This window comes from Nematostella vectensis, chromosome 3 (assembly GCF_932526225.1).
Source record: "Nematostella vectensis chromosome 3, jaNemVect1.1, whole genome shotgun sequence".
NCBI lineage: Eukaryota > Metazoa > Cnidaria > Anthozoa > Actiniaria > Edwardsiidae > Nematostella > Nematostella vectensis.
The window spans coordinates 13,038,694-13,053,744 of record NC_064036.1 but is presented as its reverse complement, the minus strand read 5'-3'; the positions used below and the strand labels follow the sequence as shown (position 1 = coordinate 13,053,744).

General features: G+C 42.2%; 1 protein-coding gene and 1 non-coding gene across 3 annotated transcripts; both read left to right on the top strand.

Moving 5' to 3' along the window:
• Nucleotides 1-1,393: 1,393 nt before the first annotated feature.
• On the top strand, nucleotides 1,394-9,250 carry LOC116616199 (retrovirus-related Pol polyprotein from transposon 412). Of its 2 annotated transcripts, XM_048724866.1 has the most exons (3): nucleotides 1,394-5,357; nucleotides 5,403-6,814; nucleotides 8,221-9,250. In XM_048724866.1, exons 1-2 carry the CDS (start codon nucleotides 1,742-1,744, stop codon nucleotides 5,951-5,953), a joined length of 4,167 nt encoding a protein of 1,388 aa, XP_048580823.1. In that variant the 5' UTR covers nucleotides 1,394-1,741; the 3' UTR covers nucleotides 5,954-6,814; nucleotides 8,221-9,250. The 2 variants fall into 2 exon arrangements, with proteins under 2 accessions (XP_048580823.1, XP_048580822.1); XM_048724865.1 differs by having other exon boundaries at nucleotides 1,394-6,814.
• Nucleotides 9,251-14,979: 5,729 nt separating this feature from the next.
• Trnah-gug lies at nucleotides 14,980-15,051 on the top strand. Its single transcript has one exon. It is a non-coding gene; the product is annotated as a tRNA-His (tRNA).

Below are 15,051 nucleotides of genomic sequence, written 5' to 3'. Positions count from 1 at the left end.
ACACGAGTGCAAGTGCAAGTCCGAGCGAGGAGCTCCAAGCTCTGAAGGATCAAATGAACAAGCTTATGGGTATGGAATCATAGAAAGGTCTCTACATTTCGGATATAAAGAGAGAAATGAAGATTTCTGGGCAAATTGGAGAGCCAGGACAGAAAGATAAGTTAAGTTTTGTCAGTCTCGTGAGACAAATTGACTCTGGACTAAAGAAAGGACACACAGAAGTTGAGGTGGTCGATGCAGTAATAAAGTCCATTTGCCCAGGAATGAGACTTCGCAGCTACTTGGAAGGTATTCCAAGCTTGACTCTGGCCCAATTAAGACACATTTTGCGCTCGCATTATCAGGAAAAAAATGCAACAGAACTGTACCAAGAATTAGCAATTTTGGCTCAAGCTCCCGGGGAAACCCCTCAGAGTTTTGTGATCAGGGCTTTGGATCAAAGGCAGAAAGTTTGTTTTGCGTCACAAGAGTCTGATAGCAAAATGAAATACGATCCCGAATTGGTGCAAGGACTATTTTTAAGAACTGTGGAGACTGGATTAATGGATGATGGTGTAAGGATGAAACTAAGACCATATCTACAGAACACAGATACCACTGATGAAGATTTAATCCAGCATGTAAATATTGTGGCATCTGAGGAGTTAGAGAGGAAATCAAAGTTAACCAAAATAACTAAGAAAGTTAATCAGCTAACAAGTGATAATGTCGAATCACAAGGGAATGGTGGACGTAAGGACAAAGGGAAGACTGCTCCAGCCGCAGTCTCAACAGAAGACCTGATCCTAGCAGAACTCAAGTCAGTGAAGTCGGAGATGGCCACATTGCGGGAGACAGTGTCCCAAGTGCAACAGGAAAGGGATGGCAATATTGATAATCGGGATATACATGTACAGAAGACCAAGAGAGTTTGCAAGCAGTGTGAGGATAGCAATACGATTGATGCATGTGATCATTGTTTTTATTGCGGTTCATCTGAGCATTGGGCACGGGGATGTCGTAAGCGGAGACCAACACAAAACAAGGATTCGGGAAACCAGCACCGGCTGCCACCGCGGGACAGGCGGTAGCCGGGTCGCAAGTTGCTTCCACAGGAAAGGCCCAAGTATGTGTGTTATGTGGGCATCAACCATCTGGTAGTGATTGTTTAGTTCAATGTGCAGGTTGTAAGTCAGCATTGTACTGCGGTGTGCAATGCCAACGGGCTCATTGGTTGGAACACAAGAAACTTTGCACTGCGATACAAGAGTTACAAGCCAAGAAAAACAGTGAGTACGCAGAGCGAATTCAGTCTAGTGTATTTAGGTCTCATCTCACTCCAAAACAACATGCTGTTATTTGTAAACATGTAGGACCAAAATGCAAAGTTTCCTGCATGCTTAATGATATTAGCACAGAGGCCCTCTGGGATACGGGCGCGCAAATTTCAGTTTTATCTAAATCATGGGTCAATGAGAATGGTTTGAACACTGATTTACAAGATATTGAGACACTCCTGGGTCGGGATAGAAACTGAAATGTATCTGCTGCAAATGGCAGTGAGATCCCATATGAGGGATGGATCCCCATAACATTGAAGCTAGAATCCCATGGGTATACAGGGCCAGATGTAGAAGTACCTTTTTTAGTGACCCCAGGAGAGTTAGAGTGTCCCATCATTGGATATAATGTCATAGAAACAGTGATTAAAGATTTCCCAGGGGATAATAGCAACACCACAGGGAGCCCATTACAGGATATTATGAAAGGTGCATTTCCAGAAATCAGAGGGGAGGCAGTTGTGGCCTTGATTAACTTTATCCAAACATGTGACAACTCAGAACCCTTGTGCATCTTAAAGTCACCTAAGAAGAGTGTCAGCATACCGGGGGGGCAGACCCTGAGAATTAATTGTCGTGCAAATACCGGCCCAGTCGAGGAGAAATGCCCAGTTATCTTTGAACCAGATGAAGACCAGACATTGCCTACAGGGCTAGAACTCTCCCAGTCTCTATTGTCCATCCCGAAAGGGAAAGCTACGCGAGTTGACATTTACGTCAGTAATGCCACCAAGCATGATATCACCCTCAGGGGGGGCACCATCTTGGGTAGTCTTAACCTTATCAGATCAGTTACCCCAGCAGAAGTGAAACTTAGTGAGATGAACTTGTCTGATTCAAGGGGGGTACACCCAGGTGAAACACAAGAATCCAGGGGGGCGACCATAGATTCATCACAGAGGGTCCCAGGGGTGGTGATTGGAGATCTGAATGAAGAACAAAAAAAGGAAGTCACTCGTCTGTTACAGGAAGAGGAGGAGACCTTTGCCCGTGATAGTCAGGATGTCGGTTGCATCGAAGACCTTGAGTTAAATTTAACCCTAATGGATAAGACTCCTGTTCAGAAAACATATGTCTCAATTAGCCGCCCATTGTATGCAGAAGTCAAAGGCTATATTGAGGACTTGATAAATAAGGGATGGATTGTGAAGTCAAAGTCTTCCTACTCGTCGCCGGCTGTCTGCGTCCGTAAACGGGACGGGTCTCTAAGACTGTGCATTGACTATCGTGAACTGAATCGTAAGAGTGTTCCTGACCGTTTTCCCATCCCAAGGATTCAAGATGCATTAGACACCCTAGGGGGAAATAGTTGGTTTTCAGTACTGGATCAGGGACGCGCATGTCATCAGGGTTTCATGGGGAAAGACAGTAGACCATTGACTGCCTTTGTGACCCCTTGGGGACTGTATGAATGGGTTCGCATTCCCATGGGTCTTTCCCAGGCCCCCGCGGCCTTTCAAAGATATATGCAAGATTGTTTAGAAGATTTAAGAGACACCACATGTATCCCATATTTGGACGATATCATTGTCTTTAGTCAAAGTTTTGAAGAACATGTTAGTGATCTGAGGAAAGTTTTGCAAAGACTGCGGGAACACGGGATAAAATTGAAACCCAGCAAGTGTAAAATCTTTCAAAGGGAAGTTACATTCCTTGGACATGTTGTGTCAGAAGAAGGTTATCGGATGGATCAGGAGAGTATTAAGGCAGTTACGGATTTAAAGGATACGCCACCTAAGACAGTCGGAGAAGTTCGCAGACTTATGGGACTTCTAAGTTATTTCAGGAGATATGTACATAACTTTGCGACGTTAGCAGCACCCATTTATGATCTTTTGACGGAACCCAAGGGAGGTACAAGTACCAAATCGAAAAGTAGGTCGAGTAAGTCCTTATCACGCCAACCAGTCTCTTGGTCTGAGGAACATCAGCGAATACTGGAGACACTTATAGATACTATCACATCACCACCCGTTATGGCTTATCCGGACTACCAACAACCCTTTATTCTTCACACTGACGCATCGGAGCGGGGACTTGGGGCTGTATTATACCAACGCCAGAAAGGAACCTTGAGAGTCATTGGTTACGGGTCACGATCGTTAACTCAAGCCGAGCGCAATTACCATCTGCATTCGGGGAAACTCGAATTCTTAGCGCTAAAATGGGCAATTACGGAGAAATTTAGAGACTATTTGTACTATGCCCCTAAATTTACTGTCTACACGGATAATAACCCGTTAACATACATTCTGACCACTGCCAAATTGAATGCGACCGGACAGCGTTGGGTATCAGAATTGGCTGACTATAACTTTGTCATCAAATACAGACCTGGAAAGGCAAATGGGGATGCAGACGGTCTCTCGCGGATTTCACAAGGCATGGAGAAGTATATGGAAGAATGTCAGAAGACCATATGCCAAGAAGACATAGGAGCCACTGTGAATTCTGTAAAGTTCCAGGCAGGTGAAGATGGCATTCCGACTATCTCTTTGTCAGCATGCCTTGAAGATTCTCCCGACGATAATGTCACCTTAGGCACGCAAGCATGGTCGACAGAGGACATTGTGAGACTTCAGCGTGAGGATACAACAATTGGAAAGGTGATTGGTTTCATACTTAATGAGTCATTACCCAGCTTAAAGGAGCGAAAGAAGGAAACTCCTGAAACAAAGGCCATGTTACGTCACTGGAAGAAGTTGGAACTAGGTAAGGATGATATCCTTCGCCGGAGAATTGGACCACGTCTCCAATTGGTCCTTCCACGGAAACTTCATCATCTCGTTTATAAGGAACTACATGAGGAAATGGGGCATCTCGGTGCAGAGAGGGTATTGCAACTTGCGAGGGATAGGTTCTTTTGGCCCCGTATGCAACAGGACATTGAACACTATGTTACCTCTGTTTGTCGATGTATCAAGCAAAAACGACCGAAACATGCTCAACGGGCACCAATGCAGAGTATTCAAACAACAGCTCCCTTTGAACTCATTTCTTTGGACTTTTTACATCTAGAAAAAAGCAGTGGTGGGTATGAATATATCCTCGTAGTGATTGATCATTTTACTCGATTTGCCCAAGCATACGCAACACGGAATAAATCGGCCCCTACAGTGGCAGAGAAGCTGTATAATGATTACATCATGAGGTTTGGGTTTCCCCTTCGGATACATCACGATCAGGGGAAGGAGTTCGAGAACGATCTACATAAACATCTGGAAAAGCTTAGTGGGGTAGCTCACTCAAGAACCACACCATATCATCCACAATCCAATGGACAAGTCGAGCGTTTTAATCAGACCCTTCTTGCAATGTTACGCACACTACCAGAGAACCAGAAATCCAAGTGGAAAGATAGTCTTAACAAAGTTGTACACGCATACAACTGCACTCGAAATGACTCAACAGGATTTTCTCCTTTCTATCTACTTTATGGTCGCTCACCTCGACTTCCCATTGACTTAATGCTTGGTACCAGTTTGCAAGGCACTCCGCAACAGTATCCGAAATATGTGACAAAGTGGCGAGAAACCATGGAAGAAGCTTACAGGATCGCACGTTCTAAGTCGACAGCTCAAGCCGCGCGGGGTAAGAGGTACTACGAGGAGAAAGTGAGATGCTCATCACTTAAGCCGGGTGATCGGGTATTGGTACGAAACCTGTCAGAACGAGGCGGTCCAGGGAAACTACGCTCATACTTTGAGGATCAGGTGTTTGTGGTTGTGAATCAGAAGGGAGAATCGAGCCCAGTGTATGAGGTCAGACCTGAGAATGGCAAGGGCAGGAACCGGACTCTGCATTATAACCTCTTACTGCCATGTGATTATCTCATGAGTGACGTGATTACTCAGCCAAAAAGGAAAACCAAAACACGGAAACCTGCAACAAGGAACGCAGCAGAGTTGAAAGAGGAGTCGAGTAGTGAAGAGGAACCAGACTTTGTTTACGGTAGACAGGTTGGATATGCGCCCGACGAGAAAGAAGAAGCATCAAGCGAATCGGATGTAGTCCTGGGTCAGCAGGAGGAAGTATCAGGCGAGTCTGATGTAGCACCGGATCGGCAAGAGGAAATAGCATCAGGCGAGTCAGATGTATCTCTGGATCAGCAAGAGGAAGCTTCAGACGAGCTGGATGGAGCACCTGATCAGCAGGAAGGAGCATCAGGCGAGCTGGATGGAGCACCCGATCAGCAGGAAGGAACGGCAGGTGAGCTGGATGAAGCAATAGAGGAGCAGGCAGAGAGGGCATCACAGCAGCAGCAAGGGGAACAAGGTGATAGGGACAGCCAGGAGAACTATGCTAATGGCAGCATCATTGGACGACCCGAGCGGAATAGGCATCCACCTTTGCGGGTTACTTATGATGTTATTGGTCAGCCATCCTATTATCGGGGACCGGTCGCTAACCATGGTATAACTATAAATGAGTCAGCATGGAGTGCTTACGGTGCACCTCCTACACAAGAGTTACCATGTGCCACATGCGGGTTCAAGGCACCCTTCGGTTTACAGGTACCCTACGGTTATTCGGTACCCTGCAGTCTACAGACTCCCTACGGTTATCCGGTACCCTACGGTTTACAGGTACCCTACAGATGTCCTTCCTTCTCACCATGGACACCAGCAATGTAATTACAAGTACACTAGTACACTTACTTGACTTATATTTGTTTGTTTGTTACAAGAAAAAGAAAAGGAAAAAAACGGTCTAGTTAGAGACACTAGTTGAATAATACTAGTATAGCCTAGCAAATAGTGTAGGTAACAAGGTGTAAGACCTTGAGCAGCATTGGGTATTTACGTGGCAATGACATTGTGCAAGAAAACTGTAGAGTAAAGAATAAGCAAGATACAGCTGTATGAAGAAACAAGTGGAAGCCATGGTTGGACTTGATCACCCTACACCATGCCTTCATGGAACTGAACATTGAAATAGTAGAGTAGTCAGATTTTTTTTTCCTCAGTTGCATTGTAGTATTGAAACATACTAGTAACTTAAATGTCGAGGACGACATCTTTTCAGGGGGGAAGTGTGTTACCCTTGGAATTAAGCACTTGCCCACCCCCCCCCATAGAAAAATATTGTATTACCCATAATGCAGTGTGTGTAGAAGAAGAAGAAAACGTGTTGACCGCCATGTTTGTTTCTGTGTGGTTTATTTTCGGTTTATTTTTAATGTTACTCGAGTTTTCACAAATTATAAGGTAACACCAGCATATAGAAAAAATCTTAGAATTATTTGCCAGGTATTGTTGTAAAACGATAAACTAATAACTATTTAAAACCACGGATATGAACTTGTCTAATTATGTGCAAAAGACTGTGTTAAAGCATGGTTGAAAGTTTTGAAGAGTCAAGTCTTGTGCTCGAGTCAAGGTCAGCTGAAATGTCAGAGTAAGCCACATGATAAAGAAAGAAAAAATAAGCTAATTTTATGGACACCTTCTCCGACAAGTGCTCCTATGTATTTGTTCTTGCACTGGCAGACGTAGGTAAGTTGGCGTATTGTATTAAAGTAATTAGCGGAACGATCTTTCGGAGTTGTTTTGTTTTCAAACTTTGAACACCTTTTTCATTGTTGAATTTACTTTACTTTAAGTACTTACCTCAGGGAATAAATATTCTTGGCTGTATTTATCAAATTCGATCTCTAAATCTGCCATTCACCATCTATCATAGGAAAATTATAACTACTATTCATGAATAAATTGAATATAAGTTACCAGAGCTGTCAACTCTGTCACAAGATTTTGGACCTCATCATTAACCTAATTTTGTGAGAATGTTCATACATTCTCTGTATTCATCCGCATTGGCTCTCTTGTTTTTTCCCCCACATATTTGCTGTCATCCGATTTGCTGTCATCCGATTTCACAAGATTTCTGTCCAAGTTGGGTTGACAGCTATGATATACTAGAAATAAAACCAAGTGATGTTTAATTCATTTCAATTTATGATTGGTCAAATACTCACAAAGATGAGCAAGGCTTAAATGAATTACTTGGGTAAACTCCAGCTTTCTTTGGAGAAAGAAATAAAGAACTGGTCTCCTTAAACCCTAAGTATTAGTAATTTGAGAAAAACAACATATATTTGATAATTAAACACTTGAAATTTAAATCAACTTTTCTGAAATTCTGTTTTGATTAAAAAAAAAAGTGCACATACATATTAGGACCTTGAGGATCTGTTATTACCTAAAAAATATGCATTGTTTTTATACCACCTACAATATTTTCAATAACCCTGGGTACCTCAATGTCACAATATAATGTGGTCCAAAAGTAAAATTCAGGTTTCATAGAAAGCCAAGACAGCTTTTTTGTGGAGGAGCAATTTGCTTAAAAGCAATGTTTTTTTTCCCTCTGCAGCTTCTCCTATAAAAGCTCTTTCAACCTCTGGCTCATCAGATCATAGAGCTTTATGAGACAGCAAAGTTCATACACCTATTTCAAAAAAGGTTGTCAGTGCAAATGACAAATGGCAAATAGTAAATGGCAGTTCTAAGCCTGAACGGTGCTTCTGGGTACTAATCATTCGTAAAATTAAAGGTGTTAAATAAAGTCTAGCAATGTCAGAGACATACATTGATGATCTTTAATGGATAATTGTTTGATTTATCCATATTCTTTAGCATTTAGTAGAAATTTGATGAGGCCCATGGTTCCTTTCGGTCCTAGAACTGCCATTTGCCAATCGCAATTTGCCGTTTCGCACTGACAACGGTTTTTTGAAATAGGTATATGTTCATTTTCTGTAATGGGTATCATTTTATAAAATTTAAGTTGGGGCTATTTTTAGTTTTAGGTTTTATGAATTAGGTTTTTGTGGTATAATATTTGTATCTTAAGGAAATTACCAGTTTTTTCTTAAACGCTTTTCTCCAAACTTCTTCAGGTTAATCTTAGCCAGAGATTCTGAAATCAAGCTGAGACACAAGCTGCTGGCTAAGAGGCATGACCCAGGGCAGGATGTACATATAAGGCATTGGTATTTAATGTAGGTCACCAAAAATAAACACATATAGAGTTATAAAAGTAAAAAAACCTAGTTTTTTTTTTCCAAGTTAGCCTGACAGGTTCTTGTATAATGTGTGGTTAGTGACACATAGGCTATTTAGGTTCATAAATAGTCTCTTGCTATTACAATGACTTGTGGTAAAGTAATTGAGGTAAAGTAATTGAAGTTAATCATAAAAAAACAAAAACAGGTCTCCTATATGATCCCTTAAGATCATATTTAAAACTATTTAGAAAACCAATTTTCCTATTTCAACCTATTTCAAATTATAGGCTAAATGGATGCTTATAAAAAGGATTCTAATTTGATAATTTTAGGTTAACAGGTTCATTCTAGGTTCTTATGTGGTTCTTAACTGTATAATAAAATGACGTACTCAGAATTTTTTTAAATATGTTGGAGTGCTTTTAATCCACCCTTAGCAAAGTTGCATTCTAAAGCACAAGAGTGAAGGTTAATAAAGATATTTTTCCAATATTTGAATTGCTTACTTTAAAACTTACACAAGAGAAAGAAAATGATAAATCCCTATCTTTGCAAGTTAAGTAAAGTAATTTAAAGAAGTTAAAGGAATTGGGACAGTACAGGCAGGGAATGAGTACTTTTACCTCAAATCCACTATGATAGTGTGATTTGCTGATATACTTATTAATGTATAGGAATTTGATATGTATTTGTTTATTGTTTTTGATTTTGAAGAGAATAAAAATAGCACCCAGTTTTTTTTTTGTAAGGAACTTTAATTGATCCTCATTTTAAAAGAAATATGACCTCCCATTACACCTGAAAGCGTTATCTGTTAATCAAGCATAAATTTATTTTGCTAATTTTGCTGTATCAGTTGTCTATCAAGTATAGTTTAGTTAATGATATCCTTAGTAATGTCAATAAATACTTTTTTTACCTATTTGTTTTACATATTTGTTCTAGGTATTCCCTAGGAGGATTGGGAGGACACCTTTCAATAATAATTGCAGTATTTATAGAACATGCAATCTTTATATGTTTTACATATGGTGCCGTTTTTGTTGGTGGTGGAACATGATGCATAATGAAAGTGCAGGGAAGTCGACGAGTGCGCCTGGGTTTGTACAAACCAACCTCCAACTACCGCAAAAGTTAGGGACGAGAGGCAACTTAGCTAACAATTGGAAGACCTTTAAAAGGCTCTGGATAAACTACGAAATAGCCTTGCAACTGGATAAACAGAGAATGGAGCTGAGAACGGCTACTTTGATTTCATGCATTGGTCCCGAAGCACTTGAGATCTACGACGGAGGACAAAACAAATATCAGGCAAATAAAGGCTCTGGATAAACTACGAAATAGCCTCGCACTGGATAAACAGAGAATGGAGCTGAGAACGGCTACTTTGATTTCATGCATTGGTCCCGAAGCACTTGAGATCTACGACGGAGGACAAAACAAATACCAATCGCATTATGGAGCTCATGGAAGCGCACTGCGTTGGAGAAACGAATGCGATCTATGAAAGGTATTTGTTTAACCGAAGAAACCAGGAAAATGGTGAGTCAGTAGAAAGCTTTATCGCTGCACTTAGATCACTTGATAAAATTTGTAATTACGGCGAATTGCAAGATGGAATGATTAGGGACAGAATCGTAGTCGGAATAGCCGACAACAGTATTAGGAAGAAATTGCTGACGGAAGCTAAACTCACCTTAGCAAAGTGTGTTGACATATGCCGTGCAAATGAAGCTACTGCTAAAAGGCTAAAGGAAATGTCCCAGCAATCCGGCGAAATAAGCGCTATTACCACTGCCCCCCCCCCCCCCCCCCCCCCCGCGCGCGCAGAAAAACAGGGTCAAAAGGGGGTAGAAGGCAGGAACCCAGAAAACCGCCACATACGGATAGCAGCAAATCAAATCCCCACCCCAAATGTAAATTCTGCCATAGATTACACCCTAGAGCTAAAGAAAAATGCCCTGCTTGGCAGAAAACATGTGATACATGTGGAGAACTTAATCACTTCTCAGTAGCATGTAAGGCTCTAAAAGCAAGCAAGAAGGGTAAGAAACCAATACACAATCTTGACAGTGACTATGGTGCATTATTTACTGGGGAGTCTGTGGACACTCTGAACACAAATCCACTCAACCCTAAGAAAATTTATGCACACATGCGCCTTCGTGATGAGCTAATCAAGTTCCAATTAGATTGTGGAGGCACAGTCAATATCTTGCCAGAAGATTTGTATAAGAAAGTTTTCAATTACCCAAAATTTGAACGCTTACAGAAAAGCAGCGCAACACTAGTCATGTTTAACAAGTCAGAGCTAAAACCGCTAGGGGTGGTCAACATAGAAACCCTCAACCCAAGGAATAATGATCTACTGCTCACGAAGTTTGCAATAGACCCTAGAGGCTACACCCCACTGCTAGGTTCACAGTCCGTGCAGACTTTCAAGCTAATGACAGTAAACAGTGAGAACATTATGTCTTTGTCAGACTCAAGCCCAACCTCAGATCCAGTTAGTGCATTTCCGGATGTGTTTACAGGGGAGGGTAAACTAGGTCAAAAGCTACACCTAGAGCTCGATGCAACTGTCCCCCCTGTAATCCTCCCAGTCAGGAAGGTGCCACTGCTAGTACGAGAACCACTCAACAACAAAATTGATCGGTTAGTGGGGTTAGGAGTCCTTCAGTCGGTAGATGTTCCCACAGAATGGGTATCCTCAATGGTTGTTGTCAAGAAGCCTAACGGAAAGATAAGACTCTGCATAGATCAGAAGCCCCTTAACAAAGGGTTAAAGAGGAATAGATACCCTCTACTAGTGATTGATGACTTACTTCCGCAGCTTACTAATGTCAAGGTGTTCAGTGTTGTAGATGCGAAGAACGGATTCTGGCATATACAACTGGATGACGAGAGTAGTTTCCTGACTACATTTGGCACCCCATGGGGAAGGTACAGGTGGACGAGGATGCCGTCCGGTATCGCCCCAGCCCCTGAAGAGTTCCAGAGGAGATTGGAACAAGCACTAGAAGGCCTGGAGGTTGTCGAACCAATCTTCGATGACACCCTTATCTTCGGAAAAGGTGACTCCAAAGAAGAAGCCATCAGAGATCATGATGCCAAGTTGAGATCCCTCCTCGAGCGCTGTCGCCAAAAGGGTATCAAACTCAACAGGGAGAAGCTGAAGCTGCGTTGTGCTGAAGTCAAGTTCATGGGTATCGTGGTTCACGTGGTATCGACAGACGGGTTGAAGCCAGACCCCGACAAGTTACAGGGTATTGAAGAAATGCCTACACCAACAAGCAAGATATCAAGAGGTTGCTTGGTATGGCAAATTACCTCCAGAAGTTTGCACCGAATCTCTCAGAAGCAGCTGCACCGATGCGCGAAGTGCTCAGAGAAGAGAACCAGTTCCACTGGGACGAGCAAGTACAAGGACAAAGCTTCAAGAATGTGAAGAAGATTGTTTCACAAGCACCAGTTCTGAAGTTCTTCGACCCACACGAAGAGGTCGAGCTGCAGTGTGATGCATCAGAGAAAGGGATGGGAGCCTGTCTAATGCAGAAGGGACAGCCCATCGCATATGCGTCACGCTCTCTAACAGAAACCGAAAAGAACTATGCTCACATTGAGAAAAAAATGCTGTCCATTGTATTTGGAGTGGAGCGCTTCGAGCATTATCTGTATGGACGGCCAACAAAAGTTGAAACGGATCACAAACCTCTTAAAAGCAATTTCAAGAAAAGCCTCTTTAGTGCCCCCAAGCGCCTACAAAGAATGATGTTGCGACTACAGAAGTTTGAACTGCAAGTCAACTATAAGAGAGGAGCTGAAATGTACCTTGCAGACACCCTAAGCAGAGCCTTCCGAGGGCAGAAGAGGAGTGCTAGTCGAGATGATGTAGGAGATGTGATGCTACTAGGAGAGATGAGAGGTACGACTGAGCGAGAAGTAGAAAGTATTGACATGATACAGTTTCTACCTGTCTCCGAAGCTACCCAAGCATCACTACGACAAGCTACAGAGCAGGACACAGCTATGAGAGAGCTGAAGCCTCTAATCCGACAAGGCTGGCCAGAGGTGAAGGATGATGTTCCTGTGAGCATCAGAGATTACTACTTTTTTAGAGATGAGTTGTCACTACAAAACGGCCTGGTCTTCAAAAGGAGAGAGGTTAGTGATTCCCAACAGTTCGAGAGTAGAAATGTTGGCAGATACATGCCAGTCACATAGGGATCCAGGGATGTCTCCGTAGGGCTAGAGAAGTCTTATACTGGCCTGGAATGAATAATGTGAGATTTGCAACAGTCACTTATCAGAGCAAGGCAAAGAGCCAATCATATGCCATGAAATCCCCAACCGCCCATGGGAGAAAGTAGGCATAGACCTGTTTGAAATGAATGGGAAAGACTTTGTACTAACAGTTGATTACTATTCAGGCTTCTTTGAAGTTGACAGGTTGGAAGGCAAGACTGCGAAAGAAGTGATGAGGAAGATCAAACCACACGTGGCCAGACATGGTATTCCAGACCAGATTATGAGTGACAATGGCCCGCCATTCGACTCGCATGAGTTTAGACGGTTTACAAACAGTTATGGAATTGAACATGTGACCAGCTCCCCAGGCTATGCCCAATCCAAAGGAAAAGTAGAGAATGCAATCAAGACGGCAAAGAATCTGGTGAAAAAAGCCACAGAATCAAACAAAGACCCGTACTTGGCTCTACTGGATTGGCGGAATACACCAAGCGAAACATTTGGTTATTCACCAGTTCAAAGATTGTTCAATAGGAGAACCAAGACACTCCTACCAACTTCCAGCAGACTCTTGAAACCATCAGTGCCCAGAGATGTACGCCAGAAGCTCACGCTACAAAAGGCAAGGCAAAGCTTGAATTACAACCGTGGAACAAAGGAGTTAGAAGAGCTGAAACAAGGAGATGTTGTGCGTCTACAACCTACAAAGACAGTGGGAAAGGCCAAACAATGTAAGCAAGCAAGAGTTGAAGAAAAAGTTGATATTCGATCATATCAGGTACGCACTGAAGACGGACGGGTTTACCGACGAAACAGACGACACCTGCGGAAAACCAGAGAGCAGATGCAGCCACCGCAGCAAGAAGAGATAGAAATGCACTGCCCTTCCCCAAGCAGACCTGCTAAACCGGCGATGCCTACGACACACAAGCCGCAGCAGCAGCAGCAGCAGCAGCAGGAGAAACAACCTTCAGAGAAAGCCCCTTAGAATACTGCACAGGATGTCCCCGATGTCCCAGCGGAGCAACGCACGCGTTCAGTAAGGGTTGTGAAACCGCCTGTACGTTTTCAATAGTTTTATTATCCAGGACAATGACATTTTGTTAGCGTATTTTTTTTTTAATTTTGGAAGGGGAGATGTAACGATATCCGGTTTATACAACTTCCGGTGACGTCACACACCACGTGCGCAGTCACGCTTGTACGAGTTTCGTAGGCTTGTAGTTGTTGTTCTTTATCGTTCCTTCATCTAAGAAACGATACAGTGGGGAGGGAGGACAGCAACGCCAGTTTTCATTCCCTAATATAATTTAAGAAAAAAATGGGGGGGGAGGGGGGGCTCTAGGCGTTACGGCACCATACTTCATGTACAAAATTCAATTTTAAGTATCGCAATATTCTTTTTATAATCAGCCTATGGAAATTGATGCTTTCTCGCACTTTTTGGTTTTCTGCTAAAATGACAAACTGCCGGCTGAAGGCTACTTAATTCTGAATAAAATTCTTTTCACTTGCGCAAAAGTATTTACTTCTAACAGCCGAATGCACCTTTCACAGAAGTGTTCAGCAAAAAGTATGATCCCTAAAATGTATGTGTATAAAAAGCAGAAGAGAGGATGTTTGAATGATACACTTTTTTTTATAAGAACGTATAATTTTCAGAGGCTGGGCGTCTGGAGCAATTTAGGGAGTAGTATGTTAATAACGATGTTCTTAATTAAATTTTAGTGTATTATAAAAATATACTTAATACTCAATGAATTATATATAAAAGGTTCTAATTATGAGCACAATTTGATTCTGCTGCATTTTAGAACGCATCAGGACTTAAAAAAGCAATATTTTTCTGCTATCTGAGCTTCGGCATGTTCTTAAAATTTGGTGAAATCTCAGGCTTGACGTTCTTATAAAAACGTTGTTATAAAAAAGAAACAGAGTGTACACGCAGTGCACACGAACACGATCTAGCGCGCGTTTGTAAAGCAATATAAAACGGTAAGACAGAGAAAAACATGTTTTATGTTAGCCTGCTCTCCGGAGATTCGGGGGAGAGCCGGCTAGAAGGCTACTTTTATGTATATTTGACTATTATTACTAGCTTGGTGTATTTTTTCCACGTTCAGTTTTGCTTTTATCTGCTTTATGAACGGACTGCCTGGGTAGCATTTGGTTGTAAATTCTATGAACATCGCAAATGAATCATTGATTTTATCTTTAATATGTCCTTTGCTATTTTGCCTTAAGTCTAGCAGGCTTTATTGAGCTGGGCAAAGATTTTAAGACAAACGGAACCACTACAAATAGTGAACAAAGAATTAAACAATGCGTGACAAGACTTGTTAGCAGTAGGCTATAGCTATTTAATTCAACTGGTTTCTCCGGTCACGCGGTCGGTGGCCTAATGCCGTGATCGTATAGTGGTTAGTACATTGCGTTGTGGCCGCAATAACCCAGGTTCGAATCCTGGTCACGGCA

What these genes read in the sequence shown, in the direction of transcription:
- LOC116616199 (XM_048724865.1), top strand. Translation starts at nt 1,742, where the DNA reads ATGAAAGGTGCATTTCCAGAAATCAGAGGGGAGGCAGTTGTGGCCTTG.